This window comes from Toxotes jaculatrix, chromosome 14 (assembly GCF_017976425.1).
Source record: "Toxotes jaculatrix isolate fToxJac2 chromosome 14, fToxJac2.pri, whole genome shotgun sequence".
Classification (NCBI taxonomy): domain Eukaryota; kingdom Metazoa; phylum Chordata; class Actinopteri; family Toxotidae; genus Toxotes; species Toxotes jaculatrix.
Window position 1 is genome coordinate 24885992 of NC_054407.1, and position 14481 is coordinate 24900472.

The 14481-nt window shown below is 42.1% G+C and overlaps 2 protein-coding genes across 5 annotated transcripts in view; one reads left to right on the top strand and one right to left on the bottom strand.

Moving 5' to 3' along the window:
- Window positions 1-325: 325 nt before the first annotated feature.
- Window positions 326-7737, bottom strand: LOC121193463 (M1-specific T cell receptor beta chain-like). 4 transcript variants are annotated; one of them, XM_041055834.1, is made up of 5 exons: window positions 7637-7737; window positions 7221-7544; window positions 1933-1980; window positions 896-1192; window positions 326-792 (listed from the first exon to the last, which is right to left on the bottom strand). In XM_041055834.1, the coding sequence occupies exons 1-5, from the start codon at window positions 7677-7679 to the stop codon at window positions 635-637; spliced, it is 870 nt and encodes a 289-aa protein (XP_040911768.1). In that variant the 5' UTR covers window positions 7680-7737; the 3' UTR covers window positions 326-634. The 4 variants fall into 4 exon arrangements, with proteins under 4 accessions (XP_040911768.1, XP_040911767.1, XP_040911766.1 ...); XM_041055833.1 differs by having other exon boundaries at window positions 328-792; window positions 896-1195; window positions 1933-1984; window positions 7225-7544; XM_041055832.1 differs by having other exon boundaries at window positions 328-792; window positions 896-1195.
- Window positions 7738-10592: 2855 nt separating this feature from the next.
- Window positions 10593-14481, top strand: part of LOC121193459 (immunoglobulin lambda-1 light chain-like) — a 63194-nt gene continuing 59305 nt past the window's right edge. The window contains exons 1-3 of the mRNA XM_041055826.1: window positions 10593-10721; window positions 10814-11140; window positions 14247-14282. Coding sequence (XP_040911760.1) covers window positions 10679-10721; window positions 10814-11140; window positions 14247-14282 — 406 coding nt within the window. The 5' untranslated portion in view covers window positions 10593-10678. The remainder of the gene's footprint in view (window positions 10722-10813; window positions 11141-14246; window positions 14283-14481) is intronic.

Here is a 14481-nt window from a genome sequence, read left to right on the forward strand (position 1 = left end):
TTTTTCCACTGAGCCCTCCACCAAGAGTCAGACTGAGCCCTCCACCCACACAGAGTCAGACTGAGCCCTCCACCCTCACAGAGTCAGACTGAGCCCTCCACCCTCACAGAGTCAGACTGAGCCCTCCACCCACACAGAGTCAGACTGAGCCCTCCACCCTCACAGAGTCAGGCTGATGTGTGGGTGTAAATATCATTGACTGTTTCTAAATGTTGAATGTAAAACACAATTTAAATCTATAAATAAACACAATGAGTTTTACACATTATTATTTTACATATTTTTATATAGAAAATTTTACACTGAATGAATTTGACAAACAAACAACACTGAATTTATTTAGAGAAAAAAGACAGAAAAAATAAACAGAATATTTACTAGACAACTAATAATTCAGATTAATATCCCACTGACATGAAAATCACAAGAGCAGATATAAACCATAAAAATTACACTATAGTAAAGAATCTAAAAGTAGAAACTGCAAATATGAGTGTGATATATATATTGATTATTTTTGGACTGACTGTATCTGACCTGAACATAAAGAGAAACATTTTACTCAGATTTCTGATCAGTGATCAATGAGATGAATGAGATGAAGCCATGGTGAGAAAAGAGGAGCAGAAAACAGTCAGTCAGCATGTGGGCCGTTGGTGGACGGTCCCTTGTTTGTGAGGCCCATCAGCAGAGAGAGTCCACAGCAGTACAGCAGACTCTTCACTATCAGCACTGTGTACAGCAGACAGAGCAGCTTCACCCTGCACTGAGGCTGGAGAGGATCCACTGCACCTGAAAAGAGAAATGAGTCAGTCCTCTGCTCCTCTGCTCTGTTTGACAGCGTCTCCACATGAAGCTCAGTCACTGCTCAGCACAGTCACCAAGCCTTCATTACCTTGTGCTGGAGCCTCCACTGTTCCCCCCTCGTGCCTGACGGAGCAGTAGTATTTATATTTGCTGTTCTCTGGCTGATGAATCAGCAAGATGGAAGCACGTCTCGGCTCTCTGAGCTCCAGCTGCTCTCCCTCATCAGGGGACAGCTTCTCCTTAGGACCGTCCTCCCTCTGTCTTTCCCAGGAGAACTGGACCAGAGGAGGAAACATACCTGAGGCCAGACACAGCAGGGAGCTGTTCCCCTCCACGTGGCTCGGGGCTGCTGGGTACACACTCACCACGGGCTTCACTACCTGCTCACCTGAAGTTTGACAGCAGCAACAAGCAGCACAGACACACATTGACACAGTCAACAGCATCAAATTTCCAAAATAAATGTGTATGTGTGTGTGTGTGTGTGTGATCATATATCATCACACATCATGTAAAAATTAAAAAAAAAAAGAAATAAAAAAATGTAATTTCAATTTAAATAAAATGTAAACAGTGTGAATTCTTATCACATCCACATTAACACAGTAATAAAAACGTGTTTACCTTCAGACATTAATAAATGTTTTACCATTAACAATGTACCATCACATAAATCAGCATTATCATGAGCTCAGTTTTAACATTTAACAAACATAAGATTTGTTTTGTACATAATATATTTTGCTTTCTATGTTTTTTCAAATCCATTTTTCAGCCATATGTTGAATTATGTTTCACATCATTTCTCATCTTGTTCTAATGAAGATAAACTGCTTGTGAGCTGAGAGATGATCAAACACTAAATATGTTTAAGAAGAGGAAAGTGATAGAATTTGGACTCTTTGATCAGAAGCAGAAATAAGGAAGAAGTTTAGCTGAGCAGTGACATTTAAACATCTTTTCACTAATGACTCAACTTTTTCATTGAAGAACGGCTGCAGAAGGAACTTTGTACTAACTATGAACAAACTAACATGGAAAGTCTGAAGCAGCACAAACTGACTGAAAACACATTTTCAACTCATTCAATCAAACAAGTGAAGGAAAAGAAATGTTGATTCTTACCTGTTACATACAGTTTAGTTCCTGAGCCAAAGATCAGGTAGTAATATCCTCCCACAGTGAAAGAGACTGATACAAAAACCTGTCTGCTGCTGAATGTGTCAGCTGAGGTGAACGAGTCCAGATGATGAACCAGTATCAGATTTCAGTTTCTCTAATGTTCATATCAACATGACTGTCTCTTCTTGTCTTTTGTTTTTGCTTCAGACTGAAATATGTGAAGAAATATTCCCATTTCAACTGGTTGACACGTTCATGTTCCCCTCAGGATGAACTGGAATAACTCTGCTGATCCTCTGACTTTTCATCTAGCGCCACCATCAGGTCAACATTTGAATGTGTCCAACACTTTGTGATCAAATACCTGCAGAACTAATGAGGTTCCCATCAGCCTCAGCTGGACTTTGCTCTCAGGGCTAATTAGCATGTTAGCTAACGTTAGCATGCTAACACTGTTAGAGTTCATTTAAAATGACTTTGACGTTTGTAAAGATGCAAATGACTTAAAATCCGTCTGTACAAAATAAACATGCATCATGGTGTTTGCTCCATCAGCTCAGAGAAAGATGGTTGATTTTGAAAATGTATTATTGTTGTTAAAGCTAAAGACTTGGTGGCCGCAGCACTTCCGGTTGAGAGTGAACGCTGGCGCGACTCGCTGCTGCTGCTGCTCTGCCCCGTGATCCCACTGATCTATATACTGTTCCTTCAACTCCCTGAACAGTATCTCTGAGCACCTACACAGCACCGGAATATTCCTACATGATCTTAGCTGTTCCAGGTCCAAGCTATGATCTGTCAGCTCCTTTAACACCGCGGAGCTACAACACTGACAACACCGGCTCCATACCGTCCCTGTGGTGTTCCTGTCGTCCCCCCTCCAGAAAGTCCAGCGGTCGGTCTGTGGACCCGCTCCGTGCTAACTAGCCTAGCCAGGAAAGCTAGCAGAGGACCCGGTGTAACCAGCAGCAGCTCCTGTCTCCATGTGTAGAAAAGGCCCCAAAGTTAGTTCATATTATTCATTGTGTGATGTCTTGTAGATGTAGTGTTGTTCGGCTCCCTCTGCTGAATCGGGAAACTGGCGGCTTTCAGATAGTTGATGTGTCGGCAGAGAGTGAATCTCCGGCTGAGCGGTTAATTAACGTCACGGCTTGTGGTCTGTGCGTGGGTGAAATGTGAATACGTGAATATCGTTGACTTACTGTGTTTACGTTCTGCAGCTTACAATCATTCTGTTGCTCGGCGGTGTAACTTTAGCATTTGTTAAGCTACTTGTAGCATTCAGCTCACCCCCTCGGACTGTGTGTACGTCACGTCACGTCATGTTTATTATTGTTATTTTTGGCCGTTAGTGTGACGTTTACATGAGCGTTATGTGAATGTCGCCTTATGATGTTGTTTATATGTGTGTTAATGTGCTAGTTCAGGGATGTCAAAGTCAAATACACAGGGGGCCAAAAAAACAAATTTGCTACAAGCCAAGGGCCGGGCTGATTCAGTGTTTATTAAAACATATTGAAATGATTACACATAGCCTATTGAACCAATACCTAACAAGGTGTATACTATTTAGGCCAATGTTTAAATGAATAATCCAGTATTTTTTATGGCTCTGTCAGTAATTTCCAGTGAAAACATTTTCAACAGGCACATAGACAAAAACAAACTTCCTTTAAAGAGAAATCACATGTCCTGTACATTAAATGAATAAAGCAATATTGTCTTATGGCTCTGTTAGTAATTTCAAGCGTCCACCTTCTGTTTAGCCATTTTTTAGGGAGGGGGGGTAGCTGAAAGTCAGCATCTGCTCTGACTGCTGATGGATAATTAAAACGATGCCCGCTTGCTGCACTGCAATAGCGCGAAGAGTTTCGGTAGTCAAGACAACCAGGCTAGCACTGCAGTGAGTCTTTTCGCTACCGTTGCATTGTGGGTAATGTGGTATTGGCGCACGCAAAACGGCAGCGGGCGGCTACGGCCAGCGGGCCGGTTCTAATACTAATCAAATATCATCCCGGGGGCCATAGAAAATTCTTTTGCTGGCCGGATGTGGCCCGCGGGCCTTGACTTTGACATACAGGTGCTAGTTTGTCAGGTGAAATGTGTTTAAGAGCTGGGATTATGGGAATCAGAGGCACATGGAGATGAAGCAGTTTCAGTCCTGTTTATATGATGTTTATTGGACATTCAGAGCCTTAATTCTTCATTCACTTGTTGTACTTTGTCACTTTATTTGATATAGAAAACCACATGACCCCCTCACCTGCACAGAGAGAAATAAATCACCTGAATTATCCATCACCAGATGGACACCAGATGCAGCGTAGTCCCAGTGTCTCTGTCTCTGCTACACTATGGGGCTCCTGAATGTCTGCTCACTCACCAACAAGGTTCGCTCCTTTATGATCTGCTGCGGGTTTTTGCAGAGCTCCTGACTGACCCAGGATCTGCTGTGTCAGCTATTTTCCACATACCTGCCGTCTCCCTACCTGCCGAGCTCACCGATCAGAAGCGGCGTGCTACGCGTGCACAGGTGAGGCTAACGCAATCAGTATCACCTGCTCCACCTGCTGCTTCATTAGTCAAATGGCTTCAGCTGGAGCAGAAGCGGAGTTACGGCGTTTAATCCCCAAGAAAAACAGCGCGTCTCTCATTTGGGAGTATTTCGGCTCTGAGGCCGCAGACGTGCAGCAGAAACAGGTTCTGTGCAAAACCTGTCGCGCTGAAGCGTCAATGTTTCAGGCTGTTTGTATTTTATCCTTTATATTGAAGTGACTTTTGTAGATTTTGTCTGTTTGTAACCTTCAGGGTCGCAGGGCAGCTGGAGCCTATCCCAGCTGACTACGGGCGAGAGGCATCAGTCAATCACGGAGCGGACACACAAAGACACACAACCACACACGCACAGACTCACACCGAGGGGTAATGTAGAGCAGCAAATGAACCTAATGTGCATGTGTTTGGGATTGTGGGAGGAAGCCGGAGAACCCGGAGAAAACCCACACAGGCACAGGGAGAACATGCAAACTCCTCTAACCTCTAACCAAACCTTTACCAGAACATTGTCACAACATAAACAGGTTAGTTATTTATCTTGAAGTTTCTCTGTAGCATCTCTCCTGTCACCGTAGAGACGCTAACTCAGGAAACGCTCCCATGGGTCGTATCAGAGCTCAGGGACAAAGGACTTATATGGTCGTTGATGTTGGACCTGTTGCTTTTATGATGTAACAACACTGTGGTTTCTGATTGGTTAGTTTAAGAACTCCAACATCTCAGTTAGGTTTAAGGAGAGATCATGGTTTGGGTTAAAGCTGTTAAGGTCAGATGACCTTTGTCGTCACGGTAACAACAATAATCAAGTTAATGTCAGGGAACAGTCAGTAGCTTTAACACCACGGTGGTTTTTGTTTGTTTAAATCTCCGTCTCCAGCAGGTATATGACAACATTTGAATGTGTCCAACACTTTGCTTTGTGATCAAATACCTGCAGAACTAATGATGTTGAACCTGGTTAACTCTGTACCTGTATCATCAGGTCTTATGTGGTGGGGAATCCTCACCTGGTCTTGGTAGAGCTGCTGAATGCAGCCTTGAAGCAAACCCTCCCAACTCTTCCTAATCAGGATCAGGATATATAAGACACCTGTGTGTCTGTCCCTGCTGTGGCTGTCCCTGCTGTGGCTGTCCCTGCTGTGTCTGTCCCTGTGCTGTATCTCATGTGAAGGGTTTGGGTGTCAGTATTTAACATCCTGTGGTGAGTTGGCGTATGACTGTTCTGTTTTTTTAACCATAGCTTTCATTTAGCTTCCCCCTGTTTGATCTTAGTTTAACCTTTGTTCAGTTGTTTAGCTTCATTCTTTACATTTAGTTTTGGTCTGTAGATTTAGAGCTTTTGCTCTTAATTTTACTTTTACTTTAAGTTTCTGTTTCTTTACTCATCTGATTTCTTTAGTTTGTCATTTGAATTTGTTAGGACCAACAGGGTTACGTTGCATTTTTCCGTTGATCATCATTAGTAACTGGAACATTATATTTTTTGCTTTGTCATCATTACTATTGTTTATTTGGTTTTGATTTAATTTGTTCTGAGTTCTTTTCTTTCCTTGACAGAGAGCTGATGTGGGGAAGCGAGGCCCCTGTGGTGAGGGCCCTTCAAGAGTTTGGTTTTGCTGCACAGACGGTGAGTGGTGGTATCACACCTGTCTCTGTGTGTGTGTGTGTGTGTGTGTGTGTTGTCTGACTCTCTGCAAAGTGTTTTAAACTTTAAACCTTAAACACATTGTCTTTTTAATTGAAGGTTGAGGCCTGTCTTTGCTATCAGATAAATTGTAATAAAGTTCATTTTAAGTGTCATTAAGTTGTAAACATTTTTTCATGTTTTTATTCTTTTGTTTCCAGCAGCTCCACTTCCTGTTTGTTTTTCTTGATTATTAAATAAATTCATAAATATTTTTTCACCTCCTGTCTCTGCCTCAGTGATGTACCTGTGTGCCTTTACTTCCTTTTACAAACTAATATTTAAAGATAATTATTTATTAGGTTTTACCTGGTGTGTAAGTCCTCAGGTGGAGTGTTGGTAAATTCAATCCTGCCCTTTGTGTCCGTCAACACACTTAGTTTTTCCATTGCATCGGTTTGTGTAAGAGTCACTGGGAAACCTCCCAGTTCTCCCAGTATGGAAATCTGTCCAACAACATCAGTGTCCTAATAAGCTGCTGCTAGAAGGACAAAATCCTGACCTGAGATCAGTCCAACATTTGTCTTTTCAAATGGAATAAAGTGACATTATCTGAAATGTACTGAAAGCTGTTAAACAAGTTCTGCTGGAAGAGTTTTCATTCAGAGCAGATGAACATTGTGAAGGAGGAATGGACTTTAGTCCAGCAGCAGTTCAAAGCAGAAGATTTCAGTCTTTGTCTCCAACATTTGCTTGGAAATATTTGATATTGTGGAAAAGTTTGACTTTGAAAACATGAAATTATTTGGTTATTTGAACTTTTCTGGAGGATGATGATTTTATTGAGTTTGTACTTTTCCTTTTTCTCCTGTTTTGTTGTTGTGCTTTTGTGTCTCTTCTTTGTCCTCACTGTGTGGAACAACAGGAAACCTGCTGAAATATCTGCTACAAATATCAATCAATACAAAATAAAAGTCAAGACAAAGTGTGTGAGATGGAGGTGAAATATGTGAACCTGGGCTGTGGTTTACTGCTCTCTTCCTGTCACTAACACTGTTTGACATCTGTTCATCTGTTGGTTTTTGTTCAGGCTGCAGGGATCATTTCTCACTGTGGGAACCAGACTTCCAACAGGAGCAGTAGTAGGTGGCTGAATGATCGAGTTTAACTGTGTCTATCTTCAAGTTACAGCCGTTTGGTTTGTTCTCAGCTGTGAAATCATCTTTCTGAGGATGATCAGGATTTGACACAAGTTCACCAGTGTTTTTATTTAAAGAAATAATCCATCTGAATGTTTCTGTTTCTTTCTTCTGCCGCCAGGCTATATAATCACCACACTGGTGAATTCCTCCACAGCTGAAGGAGACTGGTTGACCAACTCTCCTGGTCAGTGATAATTGGTCCTGAGTCAGCTCTGCTGCCATGGCAACCAGCGCTGTAGAGAAGCAGACAGACAGATGAAGGTTAGTGTGACAGTGTTTGTTAAAGGTTGGCTTTGTTGGCTCCTGATTGGCTGGAAACACTCACCTGAACACAGACAGCACAGAGCAGCAGCTGGGAGGAAAAGCATTTTGTGCAGTGGTGTTTCCTCTGTGGAACCTGAGGAGAAGTGTCTCTCTGATGCAGCTGAGGCCAAACGAGGACGAGCTGTGAGATCAGACGAGGCCCACGTGCTTTCTAACGGGTCCTCAAAGCTCCCATCAGCCCCTGCGGCCCACAGATGAGGCTGCGGCTGCTGCTGATTGACGGCTCAGCTGAAGCTGCTGTGTGGTTTTCCTGTGTGTGTCTGTTTGTGTGTTCAAAGCCATGGTTTCATGGCAGGAACATTAAAGTATAAACAGCTTCTGTTTGTCAGTGTGTGATTGGTCAAACTGAGACCTTCAGTCTCCAACACGCTGTTTGTGTTAAATCTTCACAGTAGAAGATGAAGGTTACTGTCAGCCTGCAGAGGGCGCCATTTATTATTTCTACTCTTCATTTGATTTTCATTCTTTTCATCTTTTTCCTCCTTCATTATTTTTCCAGACTCTGTTTCTCTGAACTGAGTGAAAAGTTTCTTGCTCTTGATTTTAATGTGACAGCAGATAAAGAATGTGGCTCACTGTGATGCACAAACACAAAAACACATTCATGTTCCCACAAACACACTCAGGTTGCTGCTGAACTCACTAACACACACTGTTCTCTGTTGTTTAACAGCTGTGATGGAAACACAAAGCTACAGATCCACAGAGCTCCTCAGCTGTGATTTCAACTCAAACACGTTTCACTCAGATCAATAATACAAGTGAATTTCTACACACTTGAATTCTTCTCCCACTCTGTCTGATAATGTCAGAAATTGTGTGGATCCTGTTTTTCTTCATGATGTTTCCACCCAGTCAAACATTCAAAGCACAGACTCCATCAAATGTCCTGCTGTTGTCCCTGTTGTCTCACTGTCTCACTGTCATGCTTCACTGGGACACTTGAATAGAACAGAGTCCTGGTTCATGTCATTAGTGACACCTGTGCTTTTCCTGCTGCCACAGCTCAAAATGTCTGCAGTGAAAAAGGCCTTTGATCAGACAGCAGCCTCATCTGTGGACCGCAGGGGCTGATGGGAGCTGAGAGATGGTTTGACACCCTGGCCCTGATCTGTACCTCAGCACAGTTTGATCACAGAGGTCTACAGAGAGATCCTTGGACTTCATGACATGCAGAGTGAACTGAGGGACCTTATACACACAGGTGTGTGTCTTTCTAAACGGTGTCCAATCAACTCAACTGTCCATAGGTGGACTCCAGTCAACTTCTGGACATGTCTCAAGGATCATTAAAGCCAACAGGAAACAGCTGATCACAATCTGGAGACACAGCAAAGGCTCTGAACACTTTGAGTTTCTGCTTTTTAACAAATCTGCAAAAATGTCTCCAACATGTTTTCACTCTGTCTTTATGGCTGATTTAGTGTTGACTGATTAACAAAGATGGAAGTTTGATCCATTTAAAATTAAATCTACAAAACAACAAAATGTGTTAGAAGTGAAGGAGTGTGAATATTTTCTGAGGACACTGTATAACAGCCTGATGTTTCCACACATTTAAAGACAGAGCTGATAGAAAAAATGAAAACACAACAGAAAACACAAGAGAGACAAAACAACATTAGACAAGTAGCAGCAGGAGAAGTATAATACTGGAAGGCCTCCAGTGTGAATGAGTGAGCTGTTGCAGCCAGCAGAGGGCAGCAGTGTGTCAGTTCTGTTCCTGACAGCAGCAGCACAGAGCAGGTGGAGGTAATGAGAGAACAAGTGTACAAACTGTAGGAATAACTACAGCTTTAAACTGAAGGTTTGACAGTAGAAAATCTTTTAGAATTATATCAAATATTTGATAGAAAAAAGGGAGAGTTCAACTCAGTTTAAACACAAAGTCAATCAATAAAACAAGTGACTCATTGTTCACTTTGTTTCAGCTGTTTCACATTTTCAAGAATATTTATGAAGAAATATTGAATTTCTCAGTGTATCTGTAAGTGAACACTTTCATATTTATACTAATAAATATTTGAATATTAGAAATAAAAGCATTTCCAGACAAAACACAAGCAAACAACTAAAACACAACAACGATGGAAACAATGAGACTGAAGAAGAAAAAACACACAATCTGTTTAAACAAGTCTTTTTTTCTTTTCTATCAAATCAGGTGGAAATGAACTTTAAATTCTATCCAGACATGTTGGTGAAAATATCTGATGAACACAAACATTCACACTAAAGAACAATAACTTGAAATATTAGAATGATAGAAAAAAATCAGATGGAACAAAATGATTTCAGCTGCTTTAATGTTCAAATCATTTTATTCTGTGTCTTAAACTGTCAAAATAAAATGTATATGACAAATAATCAGTATTGAAACAACATGGAGACGATTTATTAGTTATTGATTTTCAGTGTTTGTGTAAGTCACAGTTTAAAATGGAGAAAATATATTTAAAAAAACATTTTAACAGAGACATGAAATCTGAGCAGCTGAGGATGAGAACGATGTAAAGAAATAAATAAGTCAACAAATTTGAAAAGCAAAGAAAGAAAAAGATGAAAATAACAAACAGGTTGCTGTTGTTCACACGGAGGTTGAAAGTTTTTCACTTTGGACAAAAGTGAAAAGTCATTTCCGGAGAAACTCTCTGCAGACGTATGATGAATAAAAGCTCAGCTCTCTGCTCTCACTCACACTTTAACATCGTTCACCAGACCTCAGTGTGAAGATTAAGATTCACAGCAGGATGGATGGAACAATAATAATAATAATAATAATACAAAGATGTTTTTTATCAAAATGATCACATTCACACACAAACAGACACACACAGGAAAACCACACAGCAGCTTCAGCTGAGCCGTCAATCAGCAGCAGCAGCAGCCTCATCTGTGGGCCGCAGGGGCTGATGGGAGCTTTGAGGACCCGTTAGAAAGCACGTGGGCCTCGTCTGATCTCACAGCTCGTCCTCGTTCGGCCTCAGCTGCATCAGAGAGACACTTCTCCTCAGGTTCCCCAGAGGAAACACCACTGCACAAAATGCTTTTCCTCCCAGCTGCTGCTCTGTGCTGTCTGTGTTCAGGTGAGTGTTTCCAGCCAATCAGGAGCCAACAAAGCCAACCTTTAACAAACACTGTCACACTAACCTTCATCTGTCTGTCTGCTCCTCTACAGCGCTGGTTGCCATGGCAGCAGAGCTGAATCAGTACCAGTTATCACTGACCAGGAGAGTTGGTCAACCAGTCTCCTTCAGCTGTGGAATAACTGACCAGTGTGGTAGTGATAATATATACTGGTACCAGAAGAAAGACACAGGAACATTCAGAGTGATTCTGCGTTCTTCTAAAAGCAGCTGCAGGATAGCTGAACATTACGGTCATCCTCAGGAAGATGATTTCAAAGTAAAAAGAACACAGAACGTCTGTAAGTTGAATATAGACACAGTTAAACTCGATCATTCAGCCACCTACTACTGCTCCTGTTATAAGTCTGGTTCCCACAGTGAGAAATGATTCCTGCAGCCTGAACAAAAACCAACAGATGAACAGATGTCAAACAGTGTTAGTGACAGGAAGAGAGCAGTAAACCACAGCCCAGGTTCACATATTTCACCTCCATCTCACACACTTTGTCTTGACTTTTATTTTGTATTGATTGATATTTGTAGCAGATATTTCAGCAGGTTTCCTGTTGTTCCACACAGTGAGGACAAAGAAGAGACACAGAAGCACAACAACAAAACAGCATGAAGAGAAAAAGAGAAAAGGAACCAACTGAATGAAATCACATCAAACATAAAACGTCCAAACAACAAAGCAACTTTAATCAATGAGACAAAAATTGGACCAATGACAAATACAGAGACAGATCTGATGAGAGTCAAAGACAAAGTCTGAGATAAAGATGGACAGGAGTCTCCAGCCATGCAGCAGCTCTGTGAGGCTGCACTGAGACACAGTGGAGCTCTGAGCAGGTATTTGATCAGAAAGCAAAGTGTTGGACACATTCAAATGTTGACCTGATGGTGGCGCTAGATGAAAAGTCAGAGGATCAGCAGAGTTATTACAGTTCATCAACAAATCACTGGACTTTATCACAGGAGTCTTTGTGTGTCGGCTCCGTGATTGACTGATGCCTCTCGCCCGTAGTCAGCTGGGATAGGCTCCAGCTGCCCTGCGACCCTGAAGGTTACAAACATTTGACAAAATATACAAAAGTCACTTCAATATAAAGGATAAAATACAAACAGCCTGAAACATTGACGCTTCAGCGCGACAGGTTTTGCACAGAACCTGTTTCTGCTGCACGTCTGCGGCCTCAGACCCGAAATACTCCCAAATGAGCGACGCGCTGTTTTTCTTGGGGATTAAACGCCGTAACTCCGCTTCTGCTCCAGCTGAAGCCATTTGACTAATGAAGCAGCAGGTGGAGCAGGTGATACTGATTGCGTTAGCCTCACCTGTGCACGCGCAGCACGCCGCTTCTGATCGGTGAGCTCGGCAGGTATGTGGAAAACAGCTGACACAGCAGATCCTGGGTCAGTCAGGAGCTCTGCAAAAACCCGCAGCAGATCATAAAGGAGCGAACCCTTGCTGGTGAGTGAGCAGACATTCAGGAGTCCCATGGTGTAGCAGAGACAGAGACACTGGGACTACGCTGCATCTGGCGTCGGTTCAGGGTTTGTCACAAAGTTCACACCGGGTGTGTCGGTCAGAACAATAACTGAAGGACAAACTTCCCTTTATATGTTCCAGAATATCCAATGAAGAGGCAGGTGATGGATAATTCAGGTGATTTATTTCTCTCTGTGCAGGTGAGGGGGTCATGTGGTTTTCTATATCAAATAAAGTGACAAAGTACAACAAGTGAATGAAGAATTAAGGCTCTGAATGTCCAATAAACATCATATAAACAGGACTGAAACTGCTTCATCTCCATGTGCCTCTGATTCCCATAATCCCAGCTCTTAAACACATTTCACCTGACAAACTAGCACATTAACACACATGTAAACAACATGATATTCACAAACGTCACACTAACGGCCCAAAATAACAATAATAAACATGACGTGACGACTTTTCCTTCAAACTCTGACATTAAAAAAAGTGTTTATTTGATTTTCGTTTGAAAACACAAAAAACAAAATTGAAATACGAGGCAGTTTACTTTGTCGAAAATTAAAAATTACTTCGATTTTCTGTCTCTACTTAGCGTCACAAAATACAAAATGACGAAGAGGCAGAAATGAAAAAGCACCGTTGTCTCGTGTCCACAGACCGGTTGTTGTCATTGTTTTCTTCTTCTTTTATTTCATGGAGACCTGCTGCCTGCTACCGGCTGCAGGATTTTCGCCACCTACTGTTCTTTAGTTATAATAATCTCCAGCAGCTGCTTGTGTCAACAACACCAACAGTGACCGTGACAAGTACGTTACTTTCCGAAATAATAAGAGTGTGTCTCAGGGAGGAAGACATGACTGCGGAAAAACTCAGTGGCATATTTCAGGTCAAGAAAAGTAATTTATAATAAACTCCACACGTTAGCTAGGACTGCTAGCTTAACGTTAGCCTTGGTTAATCTGACAGTGCTACTCAGTGTTCTCACTCTGACAGGAACTAGTTTATCTTCTTCTTCCTGGCTGCTGGATTCTACCTTTCGCCCAAACGCGAGATTATTATCTGGAGCTGCTGCTGGTTACACCGGGTCCTGTGCTAGCTTTCCTGGCTAGGCTAGTTAGCACGCAGCGGGTCCACAGACCGACCGCTGGACTTTCTGGAGGGGGGACGACAGGAACACCACAGGGACGGTATGGAGCCGGTGTTGTCAGTGTTGTAGCTCCGCGGTGTTAAAGGAGCTGACAGATCATAGCTTGGACCTGGAACAGCTAAGATCATGTAGGAATATTCCGGTGCTGTGTAGGTGCTCAGAGATACTGTTCAGGGAGTTGAAGGAACAGTATATAGATCAGTGGGATCACGGGGCAGAGCAGCAGCAGCAGCGAGTCGCGCCAGCGTTCACTCTCAACCGGAAGTGCTGCGGCCACCAAGTCTTTAGCTTTAACAACAATAATACATTTTCAAAATCAACCATCTTTCTCTGAGCTAATGGAGCAAACACCATGATGCATGTTTATTTTGTACAGACGGATTTTAAGTCATTTGCATCTTTACAAACGTCAAAGTCATTTTAAATGAACTCTAACACTGTTAGCATGCTAACGTTAGCTAACATGCTAATTAGCCCTGAGAGCAAAGTCCAGCTGAGGCTGATGGGAACCTCATTAGTTCTGCAGGTATTTGATCACAAAGTGTTGGACACATTCAAATGTTGACCTGATGGTGGCGCTAGATGAAAAGTCAGAGGATCAGCAGAGTTATTCCAGTTCATCCTGAGGGGAACATGAACGTGTCAACCAGTTGAAATGGGAATATTTCTTCACAAATTTTGTCTGAAGCAAAAACAAAAGACAAGAAGAGACAGTCATGTTGATATGAACATTAGAGAAACTGAAATCTGATACTGGTTCATCATCTGGACTCGTTCACCTCAGCTGACACATTCAGCAGCAGACAGGTTTTTGTATCAGTCTCTTTCACTGTGGGAGACATCTTTGGCTCAGGAACTAAACTGTATGTAACAGGTAAGAATCAACTTTTCTTTTCCTTCACTTGTTTGATTGAATGAGTTGAAAATGTGTTTTCAGTCAGTTTGTGCTGCTTCAGACTTTCCATGTTAGTTTGTTCATAGTTAGTACAAAGTTCCTTCTGCAGCCGTTCTTCAATGAAAAAGTTGAGTCATTAGTGAAAAGTTGTTTAAATGTCACTGCTCAGCTAAACTTC

What these genes read in the sequence shown, in the direction of transcription:
- LOC121193463 (XM_041055833.1), bottom strand. Translation starts at nt 7,679, where the DNA reads ATGCTTTTCCTCCCAGCTGCTGCTCTGTGCTGTCTGTGTTCAG. An exon ending in TCTGTGCTGTCTGTGTTCAG is followed by an intron (nt 7,545 to 7,636) that starts GTGAGTGTTTCC and finishes GCTTCTCTACAG; the next exon opens with CGCTGGTTGCCATGGCAGCA. An exon ending in AACTAAACTGTATGTAACAG is followed by an intron (nt 1,196 to 1,932) that starts GTAAGAATCAAC and finishes GTCAAACTTCAG; the next exon opens with GTGAGCAGGTAGTGAAGCCC.